The 17,833-nt window shown below is 38.3% G+C and overlaps 1 protein-coding gene across 2 annotated transcripts in view; it reads left to right on the top strand.

Annotated features, from left to right (window-relative positions):
• The window catches only part of PPP3CA (protein phosphatase 3 catalytic subunit alpha), a 320,879-nt gene that overhangs the window by 142,770 nt on the left and 160,276 nt on the right, over window positions 1-17,833 (top strand). For both annotated transcript variants that reach the window (XM_004431001.3, XM_087434642.1), the window contains exon 2: window positions 16,216-16,416. In XM_004431001.3, coding sequence (XP_004431058.1) covers window positions 16,216-16,416 — 201 coding nt within the window. The remainder of the gene's footprint in view (window positions 1-16,215; window positions 16,417-17,833) is intronic.

Here is a 17,833-nt window from a genome sequence, read left to right as displayed (position 1 = left end):
CATCAATGGATAGATCATCCAGACAGAAAGTCAAAAAGGAAATAGTGGACTTAAATGAAAAACTAGACCAGATGGACTTAATAGATACATATAGAGCACTCCATCCAAAAAGAACAGATTACTCATTCCTCTCAAGCACACATGGAACATTCTCAAGGATAGACCATATGTTGGGAAACAAGGCAAACCTCTGTAAATTTAAGAAGATTGAAATCATAACAAGCTTCTTTTCCAACCATAATGCTATGAAACTAGAAATCAACTACCTGAAAAAAGCTGGGAAAGTGACAAAGATGTGGAGACTAAACAACATGCTACTGAACAACCAATGGATCATTGAAGAAATTAAAGGAGAAATCAAAGAATATCTGACGAGAAATGAAAATGAAAATACACCATACCAACTCATGTAGGATGCAGCAAAAGCGGTCCTGAGAGGGAAATTCATCCCAATGCAGGCCCACCTTACCAAACAAGAAAAATCCCAAATAAGCAATCTTAAACTATACCTAACAGAATTAGAAAAAGTAGAACAAATAAAGCTCAAAGTCAACAGAAGGATAGAAATAATAAAAATTAGAGCAGAAATAAATGAAATTGAAACCAAAAAAACAGTAGAAATGATCAATGAAACAAAACGCTGCTTCTTTGAGAAGAGAAACAAAATTGACAAACCCTTAGCCAGACTCACCAAGAAAAAAAGAGAGAAGGCTCAAATAAATAAAATTAGAAATGAAAGAGGAGTGATCACAACGGATACCACAGAAATACAGAGGATTATAAGAGAATACTATGAAAAACTATATGCCAACAAATTAGACAATCTAGAAGAAATGAATAAATTCTTACACTCATACAACCTCCCAAAACTGAATCAAAAAGAAATAGAGAACCTGAATAGACCAATCACAAGTAAAGAAATTGAAACCAGTAATCAAAAACCTCCCAAAAAATAAAAGTCCAGGACCAGATGGCTTCTCTGGAGAATTATACCAAACATTCAAAGAAGATTTAATGCCTATTCTTCTCAAACTATTCCAAAAAATAGAGGAAGATGGGACACTTCCTAACACATTCTACAAGGCCAACATCACTGTGATACCACAGCCGGACAAAGATAATACAAAGAAGGAAAACTACAGGCCAATCTCCCTGATGAACATAGATGCAAAAATCCTCAACAAAATATTGGCAAACCGAATACAGCAACACATTAAAAAGATCATACACCTTGATCAAGTGGGATTTATGCCAGAGACACAGGGATGGTTCAAATCAATCAATGGAGTGATCCTCAAATCAATCATGTGATACATCACATTAACAAAATGAGGAATAAAATCCACATGATCATCTCAATAGATGCAGAGAAAGCATTTGACAAGATCCAACATCCATTTATGATAAAAACTCTCAACAAAATTGGTGTAGAAGGAAAGTACCTCAATATGATAAAGGCCATATATGACAAACCCACAGCCAACATCATACTGAACGGGGAAAAACTGAGAGCCATCCCTCTGAAAACAGGAACAAGACAAGGGTGCCCACTCTCACCACTGTTATTCAACATAGTGTTGGAAGTTCTGACCAGAGTAATTAGGCAAGAAAAAGGACTAAAAGGAATCCAAATAGGCAGTGAAGAAGTGAAACTCTCACTGTTTGCAGACGACATGATTTTATGTATAGAAAACCCTAAAGAATCCATCAGAAAACTATTAGAAGTAATCAACAACTACAGCGAAGTTTCAGGGTACAAAATCAATTTACAAAAATCAGTTGCATTTCTATACTCTAATGACAAACTACCAGAAAGAGAACTCAAGAATACAGTCCCATTTACAATTGCAACAAATGAATAAAATATCTAGGAATAAATTTAATCAAGGAGGTGAAAGACCTATACAATGAAAATTATAAGACATTATTGAAAGAAATTGATGATGACATAAAGAAATGGAAAGATATCTCATGTACATGGATTGGAAGAATAAATATAGTTCAAATGTCCATACTACCTAAAGCAATCTACAGATTCAATGCAATCCCAATCAGAATCCCAATGACATTCTTCACAGTAATAGAACGAAGAATCCTAAAATTCATATGGGGCAACAAAGACCGCGAATAGCTAAAGCAATGCTGAGAAAAAAGAACAAAGCTGGAGGCATCACAATCTCTTGACTTCAAAACATCTACAAAGCAATAGTAATCAAAACAGCATGGTACTGGTACAAAAACAGAGACACAGATCAATGGAACAGAATTGAAAGCCCAGAAATAAAACCTCACGTCTACGGGCAGCTAATCTTTGACAAAAGAGCAAAGAACATACAATGGAGAAAGGAAACTTTCTTCAATAAATGGTGCTGGGAAAACTGGACAGCCACTTGCAAAAGAATGAAAGTAGACCATCTACTTTCACCATACACAAAAATTAGTTCAAATGGATCAAAGACCTGAAGCTGAGACCTGAAACTATAAAACTCCTGGAAGAAAATGTAGGCAGTACACTATTTGTCATTGGTCATAAAGGGATCTTCTCAAATTCCATGTCTACTTGGACAAGTGAAACAAAATAAAAAATAAATAAGTGGGACTTCATCAGACTAAAGAGCTTCTGTGAGGCAAACGAAACCAGGATCAAAATGAAAAGACAGGTGGCCGGCCTGGTGGCGCAAGCGGTTAAGTGCACAGGCTCCACTGCAGCGGCCCGGGGTTCACCGGTTCGGATCCCGGGCGCACACTGACGCACCGCTTATCAAGCCATGCTGTGGCAGCGTCCCATATAAAGTGGAGGAAGATGGGCATGGATGTTATCCCAGGGCCAGTCTTCCTCAGCAAAAAGAGGAGGATTGGGAGATGTTAGCTCAGGGCTGATCTTCCTCACAAAAAAAAAAAAGAAAAAAAAGAAAAGATGACCTGCCAGCTGGGAGAGATATTTGCAAACGTTACATCCGACAAAGGGTTAATCTTTATATCTATCCACAATATATAAAGAACTCACACATCTGAACAACAAACAGACAAATAACCTGATCAAAAAATGGGCCGAGGATATGAACAGACATTTTTCCAAGGAAGATATACAGATGGCCAATAGGCATATGAAAAGATGTTCAAAATCACTAATCATCAAGGAAATGCAAATGAAAACTACACTAAGATATCACCTTATACCCGTTAGAATGGCTATAATCACCAAGAAAAAAAATAAATGTTGGAGAGGATGTGGAGAAAAGGGAACCCTCATTCACTGCTGGTGGGAATGCAAACTGGTGCAGCCACTATGGGAAACAGTATGGAGATACTTCAAAAAATTAAAAATAGAAATACCTTATGATCCAGCTATCCCACTTCTGGGTATTTATCCAAAGAACTTGAAATAAACAATCCAAAGAGGCTTATGCACCCCTATGTTCATTGCAGCATTATTCACTATAGCCAAGATGTGGAAGCAACCCAAGTGTCCAACAGATGATTGCATAAAGAAGATGTTGCATATATATACAATGGAATACTATTCAGCCATAAAAAAAGACAAAATTGTCCCATTTGCAACAACCTGGATGGACCTGGAGGGTATTATGTTAAGTGAAATAAGCCAGACAAAGACAAACACTGTATGACCTCTCTCATATGTGGAATATAAACTAACACATGGACAGAGAGAACAGTTTGGTGGTTACCAGGGGGAAGGGAGTTGGGGGGTGGGCACAAGGGGTGAAGGGGCGCTTTTATATGGTGACTGACAATTAACAGTGTACAACTGGAATCTCACAATGTTATCAACTATTGTCACAACAATAAAAAAAATAACGGTGATTAAATAAAAAGATCAATCCTATTTCCAAAATGCACTGAAATGGCCTCTTGTGGAGAATCAGATCCAAGATTCTGTCTTTGCTTCTAGGACACCGTTTTTTGTCTCTTGAGCGTGGAAACCCTTAGGGTAATTAAAGTCTGGAGGTAAGGGAGTTCAGAAGAGGTTGGGTGACTGATTATCGCTTGTTTTGTTTATCATTTGGTGTGAGAGTAATAATTGGATCCCCCTTGGCTGTGTGGGGACTAAGCATTGCCAATACCTGTGGGAAACTGCTCTAGTAAAATTCACATGCTATTTAGGATCTTGTTTTGTTTTGTTTTTTAAAATACAATCTAACTTGGCAATTTGGTGAGCTGAACTCAAATTTATATTCCTCAGGTGATGAAAACCAATTGTTTTCTTTCTTTCTTTTCCTTGAACTTCTACTGCACTTTGGACTGTTAAATTCCCCATTGCAAAAGTATAAATTATTTCTTTGTAAAATTATTTCTTTGTATAAATGAAAATATCCTGAAAAATCATGATGTTATTGACCAGTTAGTTTTGAAGAAGGAAGTTATCAGAAAAACAACTTTAAAGATTTCTATATCTTTTCAGATTTTAGGCTTTAAAGGAAAGTGGCTTTTAGTGTATTAGATTTGTGGAATGGATAGAATCTTTAGGACATTTTTCTTTTTCTAATACCTAATGAATGCATGTACTCTAATATATAGAGTATTAGCAAATCAAAGATGATTTTGAGTTTCATTATGAATGAATGAATGCACGCTTTTGGGAATGAGGACCTTTTCATGACTTGAATTTTATTCTAAAAAAGAATTGACAATATATATAAACCTTCATTTATGTGCTATGATCAGGGAAGGATACATTTCACTGAAAGTGAAGTGATCATATAACTGAGACATATCTTTTTTAAACATTAAATCATTTAAAATTCTATTTAATGAAAGTACATCAAAATTATATTATGCCTTTGCCTGTTTGTTACAGAGTGTATTGTCTGACACTCTGGAATAAGAGATATTTATGAAGTGTGGAATATGCGCCATCATGAACACTCTGGATCTGCCCTGATATCCCCGGGGGGTTGTGAAGTATGGAGCTGTACACATGTACGCTCAGTTACACCATGCTCCCTCCTTTTCTATGTAGTGTACTGAGAATGGCTCCATTCCTGTCCTATGGAGTAAGGGGCATAGATTTTGTGGTGAGTGTTCTCAACCCTGCTCAGTTTTCACTTACCTCTGGGTGTGTGATTGCACTGTGGTTGGTGAGGATGATGGGCACCAGAGCTCTGAATAAGTGGAGAATTATCACGTATGAAGGGACTTGAAAAACATACACACAAGTCCATTGTTAGATTAATATACACTATTACACCATTTGATTTGTGTGTGTGTGATTACTTTTCACTGGACGTATCCTGTGTCTTACATTTATGTTAACCTGTTGGTAGTTCTGCATTTAATCATGATTATTTCTTGAGTGGGAATTTAAGGCAAGGACTGATTTTAAATGATGTGGTAATAAAAAAATTGAACCCAGCCCTGGTGGTCTAGTGGTTAAGATCCAGCGCTCTCACCGCCATGGCCTGGGTTCGTTTCCCAGTCAGGGGACCACACTACCGGTCTGTTGGTTGTCACACTGTGGTGGCTGCGTGTTGCTATGATGCTGAAAGCTATGCCACTGGGATTTCAAATACCCGCAGGGTCACCCATGGTGGACAGGTTTCAGTGGAGCCTCCAGACTAAGACAGACTAGGAGGAAGGACCTGGCCACCCATTTCTGAAACAGTTGGCCATGGAAATCCCACGAATAGCAGCGGAGCACTGTCTGACACAGCACCAGAAGGTGAGAGGATAGAGTACAAAGACCGGGCAGGGTCTGCTCTGCTGTTCTCGGGATCACTACGAGTTGGAATCCACTCTATGGCACTAATAACAGCAACAATAAAAGAGTACTATATTTTTAGTCTGCCAGTTGTGAACTCTGCACATGTAACCTAGAGAAAAGCACTCACAGTGCTGCCTAAATGACTTACCATCATGCCTCGAGGAGTGTCTTTAACTTGGACGGTGAAAAATTTATGGAACTGAAGCTTTTTGGATGTTTTGGGGAATCATAACCCAAAGTCATATATTATGGGAATTATGTTGTTCAGTTTGTCATTCTGTATGTGTTTAGAATGCATTAGATAACCTAGTTTTTTGCTATTCTTGACAGCTGCATTTCACAATAAATTTTTCATTTGTGCCTACTAGTAAGATTTGGATTCGCTCTGCCTAGAGGGATAGTTTGTCAAGCAGATACTAACAAGAGGGGAAAAGAGGCCTTTCTCCTTCTGAACTTCTGACACTTAGGGATGCTGAGAAAGGGTTAGTCTAATAAGTCTCAGTTTTCTTAGGTTTTACAATTAAAGAAATGTCTTTTTTACTGAAGCATACTTCAATAAATATGTATTAATAGCATTCTTACAAACTAGAAAAATAATGTTTTTAAAGGAATTATTTGTACTGCTTTCTGAAACTCCATGGGATAGCACTTTATGAGCTTAGAAGCACCAAAGCTCTATTGTACTGATAAAGTATTATTTTTATTGTTATTGGGTCAGTTTTATATCACAGATAACAAATTTTATCTATGAGCCTATATTCACATATGGGATTAAAAACATTTAGTGCTTCAAACTTTTGGTAGTGATTTTTCCCCTTCCTTTTTCTGTTTTCTCTGTGTTGTTCTCACTTTGACCCTGTCTGTCTGTTTCATCTTGGGTAGTTTGTCTAGCTCTCCCACCTGTCTGTTTCATCTAGCTCCCACCCCACCATCTGGCTTCCCTGGTCTCTTTCCTGTAATGAGTACTTTAAAAGAGACATTTACTAAATGAAGGTTTCAATTTCTGAGTTATTTTGGCTATTGACTATTTTTTTTATAGTTACATACTTTTAGATCTGAGCAAGGCCTATTCTCTCTTCTTAGACTGCTTCTAGTAGCACAGAAATTTTACTCAAATTCTGAGTGAGCAAGGAGGAAAAATAAGTTCATTCATTTTTTTCATTCATTCAAAAACATTGATGGAATATCTATCAAATGCTCAGTGGAACTTGATTGTTCAACTTTCTACTTAACTATTCTGATATTTTTTGAGTAGTGATGATTGATTGACTCATTTAAAGATCTGTAAGACTTGCTGTTACCTATAAATTTGCAAGTGGCATTATAATCCCAGCAATCTGCTTCGTTGGTTATTTGAGAATTTCTTTTATGCCCAAAATATGCCATATAAGAATGGAGAATCTCTGTTAAGAGTGGCTCTTTATTGATGAAGGGAGTGCAATCTGTTGTAGCTTTGTTATGAAATTAGCCATTTCCCATTTGATAGATTAGGAAATGCATGTTTGATTTAAAATCAAAATTGACAAGTACATTTTAAAGATAAATGAAACAGATGAAAATGGAGTTTAAGAAGGTGCATTTATAGGTGATATTCACTAAAGCATTCTAATTTTTAAATAGATGTGTGAAGATTATGATTTGGGGAGTACACATCTGAGGTGCTGGGAATTGGGACCTCCTGTATGCTTCTGTGTTATTTATTTGATTGAGTGGTTCTTAGAAATGGGAGCAGGTCTGGTCATCAGAGTGAAGCCAACAGTGTAAGCATTCCTGAAACACCGAGAGGCCCAGAGGACCTGATGTTTCACTACTGAGCCTTTGGGGAGTAGGGAATCCAGAGCCAGGGCAAGGGGGAATTAAATGCAAACCTGGGAATTTAGCCTGCCCTTGGCTCTCTGGAGGGATGACTCTGAGGCAAAATATTTCCATCTTTGCTTCACTGTGGCACGTAGATATAAAGCTGTATGCCAAATTTATTATTTTTTTAAACAATCACCCTTTATATGCAAAAGTAGTAAGACGGTAACAACCTTAAATTGCCAGGTAGGATTTACATTATTCGATGTCATTTGGGACATAGATTTGCCTTTTCATCAAGACCTTTCAAAAAAGAGAAAGTCTATTCATTTAAAAAAAATTATTCTGACGCCTGTAGGTGTTTCATGGGGACCATGGGTGAGCACGTGGGCATAAAAAATGTGTGGGCATTTAGAGCCAAATGATGAACTTGAAAGGAAAGAGTTGTGTGTGGGCATAGATTAATTTTTTCCTATTAACTTACAAGTTTAGGATTGAAGACTAAGAAGGCACATATTATATTTTGCAGGTTTGCTATTTTTAATACAGCGATTTTTAAAGTTTATATTTATTAAAGAGTTTCTAATCAATAGTTCAACTCCAACGGAGGCAAAGTCCTTGCTCGTACTTCATGTCTAGGCCGTTGAGGTGAGGATTTCTCAATGGTAGAGTGTGTCTTGGGTTAAATAAAGTTTTAGAATCCCTGGACACTCGTCATTTTTGAGGGATAATTATCATGTTCAGAGGGACCTGCTCACTTGGGAAATAAATTCCACTTGTCTTCAAGTATCTTGTTTGTCTCTTGATTTTAATTTCCTCCTGTGACATCTGTCTCCAGAGGAAAAGAAAATGTTCAAGGCAAAAAATAAATAAATAAAAAGCCCTCTGCGTAAATTCATCCCAGTGAGTAGAATTTTATGCATTACTGTGAGTTTGTATTTTAGAGATTACTGTAAGTAGCATTTCCTGAAAATATTGCTGTAATCACTTGTAATCACTTCCTCAGGTACTGAGATCCAGTATAGTTGGGGTTCCTCCTGATATAACAGAATATGCCTATGTATTTTTTAATTGAAAAAAAACCCGGTAGACTCTTATGAAACAACACATCTTTAATTCTAGATTTAAAAAATTTTAAGCATTTAACTTAAATATTTAAATTAAAACATTTAGTATTTAATTAACATTCTTAGTTTAATATCATATATCAAAACCAGTAGATATAATTTTGCTTTTATCATTTACTGTATAAAATTATCTGTGATTGGCATGGCCCCCATGTTAATTGCTGGACTTGTGCATATAACTTTTTATTTTAACAGCAAAAAAATCAGATTTTATTTTTCAGTAATGCTGAAATATTTTGAAACTCTAAAAATAAAATTTTTGTCAAATAATATTTCATATTGAATTATTTGTAATTTTTCTAGTAATTAAATGAACTAACCAAAATATCAAAACTTCAAAGGAGTTTTGTGATAGACCTACCCAAGACTACATGCGGAGGGGTTGTAGACTGTCACCATTTCTATGCCCTTGAATCCTAGACTCAAGAATGCATGGTGGCCAGAGAATGAGAAAAGCTGTACATGGAAAGGATAAGGAGTAGCTACATAGCAATAAACATACTTAAATGAAAAGTATTTTGAAATTCAGATAATGAAACGAGCTCTGATTGTACTGTGAAGGTACTTATTTTCACTAATTAATTATTAATCCCTTGTAGTTGAAACAGTAATTCTTGTAATTAGTGTCTGATCTTTATTAAAGAATTGCTTGTAGTACATTCAGATTTAGGTTCAAAAAGTACTGTGTATAATATACAGTCTGCAAGCCGGAGGAAGAAAGATTGCTTACTTTCATAAATGCTTCAAGTACCATAGTGCCCTTTTACTAACACTTTTGGGATGTTACATAAAATACTGTTGTGCTATATTGCATGTAAACATTCAGGAAAACCACATGATGTATTCAGTTTGCTAGTGAAATAATCAGTACACATACTGTGTCTAGTAATTGAATGCATTTTAAGGCTCAGCATCTGTGTGGTTGTATTCAGAGGGGTGGGTAAGGAGGTCTCTGCTAAGGACAGACGAGGTCATCATAGCAGCAGGAAAAAAACACCAGTAAATTAATAAATTGGAGTTTTATTTATAGACCTACTGTGAAGAATTTTTTTAGCTTAACTGGGACCGAATGTTTCTGTTTACAAGATTAATATTCAACCGCAATTGAGATGGGCAAGCATATATTAATTTGACAGATGTTAATATCTATAATGAAAGCCAGAGACTTTCAAACAAACAAGTGATGAGTGTCTACAAGAGTAGCATAAGTAGGACCCGAATAAATAAATTCCTACAGTTTTTCTTAGAGGCTAGCTATGATTAATTTTTGAGCTCTCTCACCCACACAACATGTTTTGTATGTCTTTGCATGTAGACATTAGGTACACGGGTAAACCTGTATCCCCATACTCATAGAATTTTTTTAAACCCAGAAGAATATAAGTCAAACCTAATTGTTCAATATTAGAACCCAAGTAAAATTGAGTGAAAAGTCACTAGTTCTTCTTCCTTTTATGTATCCCTTTACTCTTTATTCAGAAGTAGGATCAGATTTCACATATTTTAATTACTGATGATGGAGCTACTTTTGTATATTTTAGCTAACATTGTACCTTAAAATTAGCATATCCTATTTTTCAATACCTTAAAAACAATCTCATCTTCTGGAATCGTCGAAAAATTGAGATATTTATTATATACTGTAGATAAAAGAGATACGCCACTGCATCTAAGAGTTTCTAGGAACCCAGACATAACCTTAAGGTAGATAAAGACATTTTTTTTCTCGCTGCTTATGTTGTCTCTCATTTTCTTCAAATTTTATTCTTTAGTTTTGCAGTTTAACACTTTTCCATCTATCTCAAGCAAAAGCTAATATTTATACCACATGGTAAGTAAGCCTTTCAGAGTCTAGATCTGCTTATTCTTTGTTTTTGGTTGCTCGCTTCTCCCCGGCCCTTCTCACTACCTAGCATAGAATATAGCACATAGTAGGTGCCTAATAGGTGCTTGATGATTGATTGATTGACTGATGTGGTTTGATTAGAATAGTAGTTTGTGACATTATACAGATGTCCGGGAGGTAATAGATGGAGTGGCAGTCTGCAGAGGTCAGGCCAGAATGTGTTTTAAGTTGTGTCTGACATGTGATATCCTCATGAGTATTTTAGACAGCCCTTGTACAGACAGTAGCCACATGAAATGTGGGACAAGAGCTGTTCCTATACGCGTTCTGATCACAGAGAGGGAGGGAATAAACGTGTCTGGACTTGCAAAGGCGCTGCATCTGCTGCAGTTGATTGACACTGTGGAGCATGTTTGGGGGAAAAGTGAACTGCCTGGCGTTTGGTGTGCCTTTCCTTATGGTGTAGATCAGCAAGTCTCAATCTGGACTGCACGTTAGTCTGCCCTGGGTTTCTTTAAGAACATGCCACTGCCCTGGCCCTGCCCTAGACAGGTCAAGTCAGAATCTCTGCAGGTTGGGCCTGGGCATCATTCATTTTTAAAAACAATTCCGCTGTAGAGCTGGTTTTGAGATAGTTTGAAGTTTTGTAGGAACCAAATTTGGAAGAGAAGAAAGATTAAAGGGTATGATTTCCACTCCTTTTGTTCTGGTTTACTTGTTGAGAAGGATGCATCACTGTCCATGAATAATCTAATACAAGCCATTTATGTAATCGTAAATGTTCTAGTAGCTGTAAAGAGGAATAGGTCGAAACAATTTTAATAATAAATGTTATTTAGCCCAATATATCCTAAATCATGTTATTTCAACCTGTAATCAGTATAAACAAATTGAGGAGATATTTTATTCTGTTTTTCCTCGTATCAGGTGTTCTGCGTCCAGGGCGTATTGCAGGCTTGCAGCCGTCTTGGTTTAGACCAGCCACTTTGCAGATGTTCCACAGCCTCCTGTGTCTGGTCACCTCTGTGCTGGACGGAGCAGATCTAGAGGGCGAAGTGCTGGAGCAGAAACGGGAGGCCGTACTGTTGGTCTTGCCACTGACTAATGCTTTGACCGTGGACGCTGCACTTATCCTCGGTCTGGATTTCAGCTTCCTTCATTTAATGTGAGGGGGGTCAAGAATCGGTCTAAATTGGGAGTTTTCTGATTTTGCTCCCAAGTGCCCCAGGCCTTGGTGAGCACGCCTGAACAGCCAGCATAGAGAAGAGGAGAGGCAAGCAAGCTGCTTTAGGCTCTTCTTCCTCGGGATATATGTACTTGAGTTTTCAGGTGTCATTTTGTTTGAGGATAAAAACAAAAAAAAAATTTTTTAAAGCAAAACACAGGTTTGAAAAAGATCGCTAGGCTAAGTGTTTTCTTCAGTCTGTGATTCTCTCCTGTCAGCATTTCTAAGACGGCTGCAGGAAGAGGTCAGGCAGCAGGAGTCCTGTCCTTCTTTCCAGTGAATGTGTCACCATGACAAGACTCTTGGATGTTTCCTATCAAATAGCAGTGGCTAAAATGGCTCAGATTTGAGGAACAGAAATCTCTGATACCTGGATCCACCCCAGAGTGGTAACAGATCACTTACGGCTACCGAGGCACCTAGCAGTCTTCTAAAACTGACCCAGCCCAAATCTCAAGAGGAGACCCCTGACTCCTTCTGAGGTGTGGTCCCCGTAGTCAGGCAGACCGGAGGGCTGGGATTCCTCTGGCTACAAGGCTTTTCTGACGGGAAATGTGTTTCTCTACCGGTGAATGCGTAACTGACAACTCCAATGATTGTTATAGAGATGGCAGTATTAGTTGCACGTGATTCTGGTTCCCAGAGTAGTAACCTTTCTCCATATCAGATAGATGAACTCTGGTGGCAACAACAAATAGAAAAGAAACAACATCAGATCTTGTTCACTGGAAATCAGTCTTTGCCGATTTCCGCAGTCCAGGCCAGGGGAACGTGATCCCAATCCACCATGTTGTTCACTGTTAAAGCCTTCTGTGGTGGTTTGTGTTAGGAGTCAGCCAAGGACTTACGTGTCCCAGATTTTAGCTACTTTGCTGTTGCATTTGGGGGAAAAAAGTGACATTGAGTGGGAATTGTGAAGTGGAGAAAGCTGAGGAAATAAAATACCTCAATTTTTAGGATGCTTCTAAGAAGTCTATTATAACACCATATTCTGTACTTAATAGGCAACTGTAAGTAAATTGTTTTGGAAAGAGTCAGCTGAGATATCAACAGTTATTTCTGAATTTTTCCTAGCACGCACACACTTAATTCCTCCAGTCCTGGCCTGCTCATGCATCAATGAAGGCAACCTGTAATACTTCAAGCAAAGGAGGGAGAGAAATCCAATTTTATCGTATTGAGCACAGCCACTTTTACAACAAGTTAATGAAAGAAATGTTTTCTGAGCACATTGAATTCTTTAATCCAAGCAGATTTTCCTCAAGATTTGGCATAGGTCTGCATGTAGGATTCCAGGTGAATAGAGAAAGTGCATAAATGTGACCTTTGTAAGGCTTGTATTTTCTTTATGAAGCCGAAAGGTGCACAAATACACAAATATTAGCCCACTTTTATTTTTGTCCCAGAAAACTTCCCTCTGATGATATCATCTCTGTGTTCAAACTTTGGCATCGGTGCTGCCCATCTCGGTTCCCTGCAGGCCTTGCCATCTGTTCAATGGGTAAAGGGCCCCATTTCATCAGTGTCCCCATCCTCCAATTGAAAACAGAGCCCTCTGACTGGCATTTTTCCTCTCTTTTCTGGCCCCTGTTTATTGGGAACCAGCTCTAGTATCTCAGCAGGTGGCTTTACCTTAGCCAGGTACCTTAGGAGGATCTGTAGCGGGGGTGGAGCATCTGTTACTGCAGTGATCTTGGCTTGGAGGGAGTCTGGGACCTGGAGAGAGTCCAGCCATGAAGGTGATGCCCTCCCTGTGGTGCTCTCCTTTTGCCTTTCCCCTTTGTCAATACTTGGGCTCTTTCAGGTTTAACCTTTGATCTGTCTTCAGTTTCATAAGGCCAGCTATGGTGGGTGGCAGAGACCCACTGCTTTTATCTGTCTGACCATAAATCAGCCTCCTTCCCTTCCAGGCTCTTAGGACTCTGGCCTGGCAGTTGTGCAGAACCACTTACACCTTCACAGTTGTCCTGCCTGTACTTTAGGACATCATTCTAAAACAGTCAGCTCCTGGCCCCGCTCCTGGCGTCCTTTTGGCATCCCCTGCTCTATCCCCCATCCTGTATCTGGGGAATTCTGAAGAGTTGCCAGGTAGGATATTTTCTAATTTCAAACCATACATAAAGACCCAGGTAAAGAAATGTGGCTATCGAAATGTTTCCATGTTTTCTTAACAAGTGTATATGTTAGCCACGGAAAGCAGGGAGGGCAGGGAAACAAAATGAACAAGATGATCCCCAAATGCCTGAAATCTAACGGGCTTGTTTCCTCTTTTTTCTTCTCTTTGTTTAATTCTTAAATTTTCTTTTTCACGCTATGCTTTGGCATTATATGTTTTGTCTGCTATTTTACATCATGCTTTTGTGTTATAGTATCTATTCTACTATAAGCTTCCTAAAATAATTTTTGAAAATAAAAGTGGTTTTTATAAGAAACACATCTCAGTATTAGAATTTCAATTCTAAAAAATAATTTGCCCATCACTCTTTAATTATTAAGCAATGTCTGAAGTGCTTTCTGGAGAGCAGTGTAGTGTGGTTGTTAACACAGGTGCTCTGGCACCAGACTGCCGGGGTTTACGCTCACTGGGTCTGCATATAAATCACTAGGTGATTATCTTGGGCAAGGCGCGTAATGTTTTTGAGCCTCAAGTTTCTCCTCTACAGTAACGTTATGGGGACTAAATACGTTTATATATAAACACGTGTACCTATGCATTACTCATCTTACAGCTTTTCTGTTGTATCTGACTTTATTACCCGAGCAATGCCTGGCATAAAATAAACACTCTATAAATGTTACCTACTACTGTTACTATTTATTTTAGTTATTATGACACTCCTCAGATAAATATAGGTGAGGTAACTGAAGCCAAAGGAGGTTATTTGACTTGCCCAGGGTCATACAGCTGGTGAGTGTGCAGAGCCAAGTTTGCACCCAGGTTCGTCTGACTACGCAGGCCTCATCCTCATGCCCTGAGTCTGCCACGGCTGCCTCATTCGGCAGCGTAGTTAAACAGACACGCTTGGACTGTTAGGACAATCAAGCGTGCATCCATCAGCACAGGTTCACTTCCTGAGTTTTCTTTTTCCTTAAAGAGTTATAATTTCTCTTGGGTAACAAATCTGTGCTATTAGATTGCAAATTTCTTGGCATAGGTCTACCATAAATCTTGCTTCTTTGAGAGACACTTCTAGGAAGTGAGAGGGCTAGGTTTATTATTTAACATCAGGTGTTATTTTTAAGAGAGGAACCATCCTGTGGAGATGTTCTCATGCATATGGCGTGGTGCATCTGGTAGATGGAAGTTATGTGAAACTGTGTTGGTGCTGCTTTCAGATATTTCTAATAGATCTGAGTTGTCCAGTAAATGAACTCACAGGTGAAACAGAAATGATGAGTTTCCCTCACTGAAGGGGCTTATGAGCTATTTATCAGAAATGTAACATTCATGATTGCCATCTCTGACCGTGGACCTTTGGATGTCCTGCACACTGTATGAATTTAGTGACTATCCCCTGGCTGCGTGAGTGAATGAATGTATTAACAGATGTAAAGAATGACAGTAGCTGCAAGAGAGCTCCTTACTGTGAGGAAGGCATGGGGTGCAAGAGAGAACGGTTGGTTCTAAGTCTGAGCAGTACAGGGAGTTTGTCGTTGTATCATATTCCTAAATACCTGTGTCTCCTCCCTGCCAGGTACTGCCCCTCCCTGTTCACACAAATCCTGATTTCCTGTCCAAGATTCAGTGTGTTTTTGCCTTTTGCTCTAAGATTCCTGCTCTCTCCTTAAACAGTGAGGCAATCAGGTTACTCAGAGACGTTACTCTAGTTGAAGGGACAAATCGGGTCTGGCAGACCTTTTCCCGTTGCTCTAATCCAAGTAGAGGAGCCTGCTTTCTAGTGGAGAAACATCTTCTCCCGAGTCAGTTATGGGTGAATGTATAGGAAGTATTTTCTGTGCTGAATTGATTATTGCCTAACAGAAACATATCTCCCTCTTTTTTCTTTATTAACTCAATCAGGATCTTCTAGATGCAAGAGATAGATACTGGATGAATAAGAACTATGAATGTCCTTTTAGCAACCACATTATGTCTAGAATCAAAGGAAGAAGGCAGTCTTTAATTCTTGATAGCCCTTGATCATATTTTAATGTGGGAACTTTTGAAATACTCCAAAACGTGGTTAGTGCTAGGAATAGATATTTGGTGGTTATTTTTTTTTTTTTTTTAAGATTTATTTATTTTTCCCCCCAAAGCCCCAGTAGATAGTTGTATGTCATAGCTGCACATCCTTCTAGTTGCTGCATGTGGGACACGGCCTCAGCATGGCCGGAGAAGAGGTGCGTCGATGCACACCCGGGATCCGAACCCGGGCCGCCAGCAGCGGAGCGCACGCACTTAACCGCTAAGCCATGGGGCCGGCCCTTTGGTGGTTATTAATGAATCTTTTGTTGTTGAATTTTGGCTAAAGTAATAATTTGTCTTTTTCTCTTTCAGCTGTCCCATTTCCTCCAAGTCACCGGCTTACAGCAAAAGAAGTGTTTGATAATGATGGGAAACCTCGTGTGGATATCTTAAAGGCACATCTCATGAAGGAAGGCAGGCTGGAAGAGAGTGTTGCATTGAGAATAATAACAGAGGGGGCTTCAATCCTTCGACAGGAAAAAAATTTGCTGGATATTGATGCACCAGTCACAGGTAAGCCCCGAGGATGGAGGCTGCTCACTTGTACCCAAACTTTGTTGTTTCTAGCATCAAATCAAAAGTCCTAGCTACCAATGAGTCTTCAAATACCCTATTCATCTTACTCTTTTACTGTCAAATTTGTACATTGAGAACTAAAGTTATTATACATATGTAACAATATTTTTATTTTTGTGTATTAATTATCTATGAGATTGTGATGCTCTAAAAAGTGGTGTGCAACTTAGAGATGATGAGGAGGATATTCTGAAGTAATACTTTAATTAAGAAGTGATGTTGTTTGTCAGTAGAAACACTAGCTGACACAAAGAATACAAGATATTCATTGGGAGAGATTAGACAAAGTATACTAAGACTGCTACAGTGTTTGAGTAAGTGACTAAGTTTTAAAGCAGTGGTTCTCGAAGTGTCATCCCCAGGTTAGCATCATCATCATCATCATTATCATCATCACTTGGAAACTTGTTAAAATGTAAATCCTCAGGCCCTACACGAGAACTACTGAATCGGATTCTCTGGGGTGAGGCCCAACAATCTGTTTTATCAAGTCTTCTAGATGATTCTGATGCATATGAAAGTTTGAGAACCACTGAATTTTAGGAAGAAGTCCACATTTCTCTTCTTCCTATAGTATTTTGTGTCTAAAAATGTCTTTACTTTTTGAGCTTTTTTGTTCTCTTACTTCTTGTGGGCAGATACGTGTTTTGCGTTAAGTCTCTTAGACTATAAAAATTACATCTTGTCAAAAAATTTTGTATGGTGCAGAGTATCAAATATTAGAGACTTTTGATCTACCCTCTGTGGAGTTTGCTAAACTTGCAAGTTTTCATTTTTAGAGAAGCTAAAAAACATTTTTTTTCTCTTTAATTATTATCATTCTGGCAAAGGGAAAAAATTTAGACACAGAATATTGTCCTTTTCAAAATATATGGGACATTTAAAAATATTTCATATATACTACTGATTGCTTCTTTCTTCCAAACCTTCATTACTTATCTTTCTGGCCTTCAGTTGTGTATTTGAATGTTACTGTTGAGATAAGCTCTCTTGAGTTTCAGGCTATACCTTCTTTGGTCAAAATGTCCCTGATGATTCCTATTCCAAAGAAATTTACATTAGTTACATTTTATTTTTGGTTGGCAATGTTCTTTTTCTCGTTTGTAATTCAGAATGTGTCTGGGACCAGGCGGCAGGAGAAATTGGCTCTAGTGGTGTTAACTTGGTGTTGGCCAGTGGTGAATGAATCAAGCCCCAGACTTCCCTGTGTGTCTCTCATGATGAACCCCGTTTTCCATGTGTTAAAATGGAGTCGTGTTATTATCTCTAACTCATGGACACTGTGAAAATATAAGAACAAAACAAATGTGAACACGCTTTGCTTTCTTAGATACTAAAATACTAAAATTTTCTA

The sequence above is a fragment of the Ceratotherium simum genome, chromosome 8 (assembly GCF_057802395.1).
Source record: "Ceratotherium simum simum isolate JZ-2026a chromosome 8, ASM5780239v1, whole genome shotgun sequence".
NCBI lineage: Eukaryota > Metazoa > Chordata > Mammalia > Perissodactyla > Rhinocerotidae > Ceratotherium > Ceratotherium simum.
Note: the sequence above shows the minus strand (reverse complement) of the source record. Positions and strands in the feature narration are given on the sequence as shown.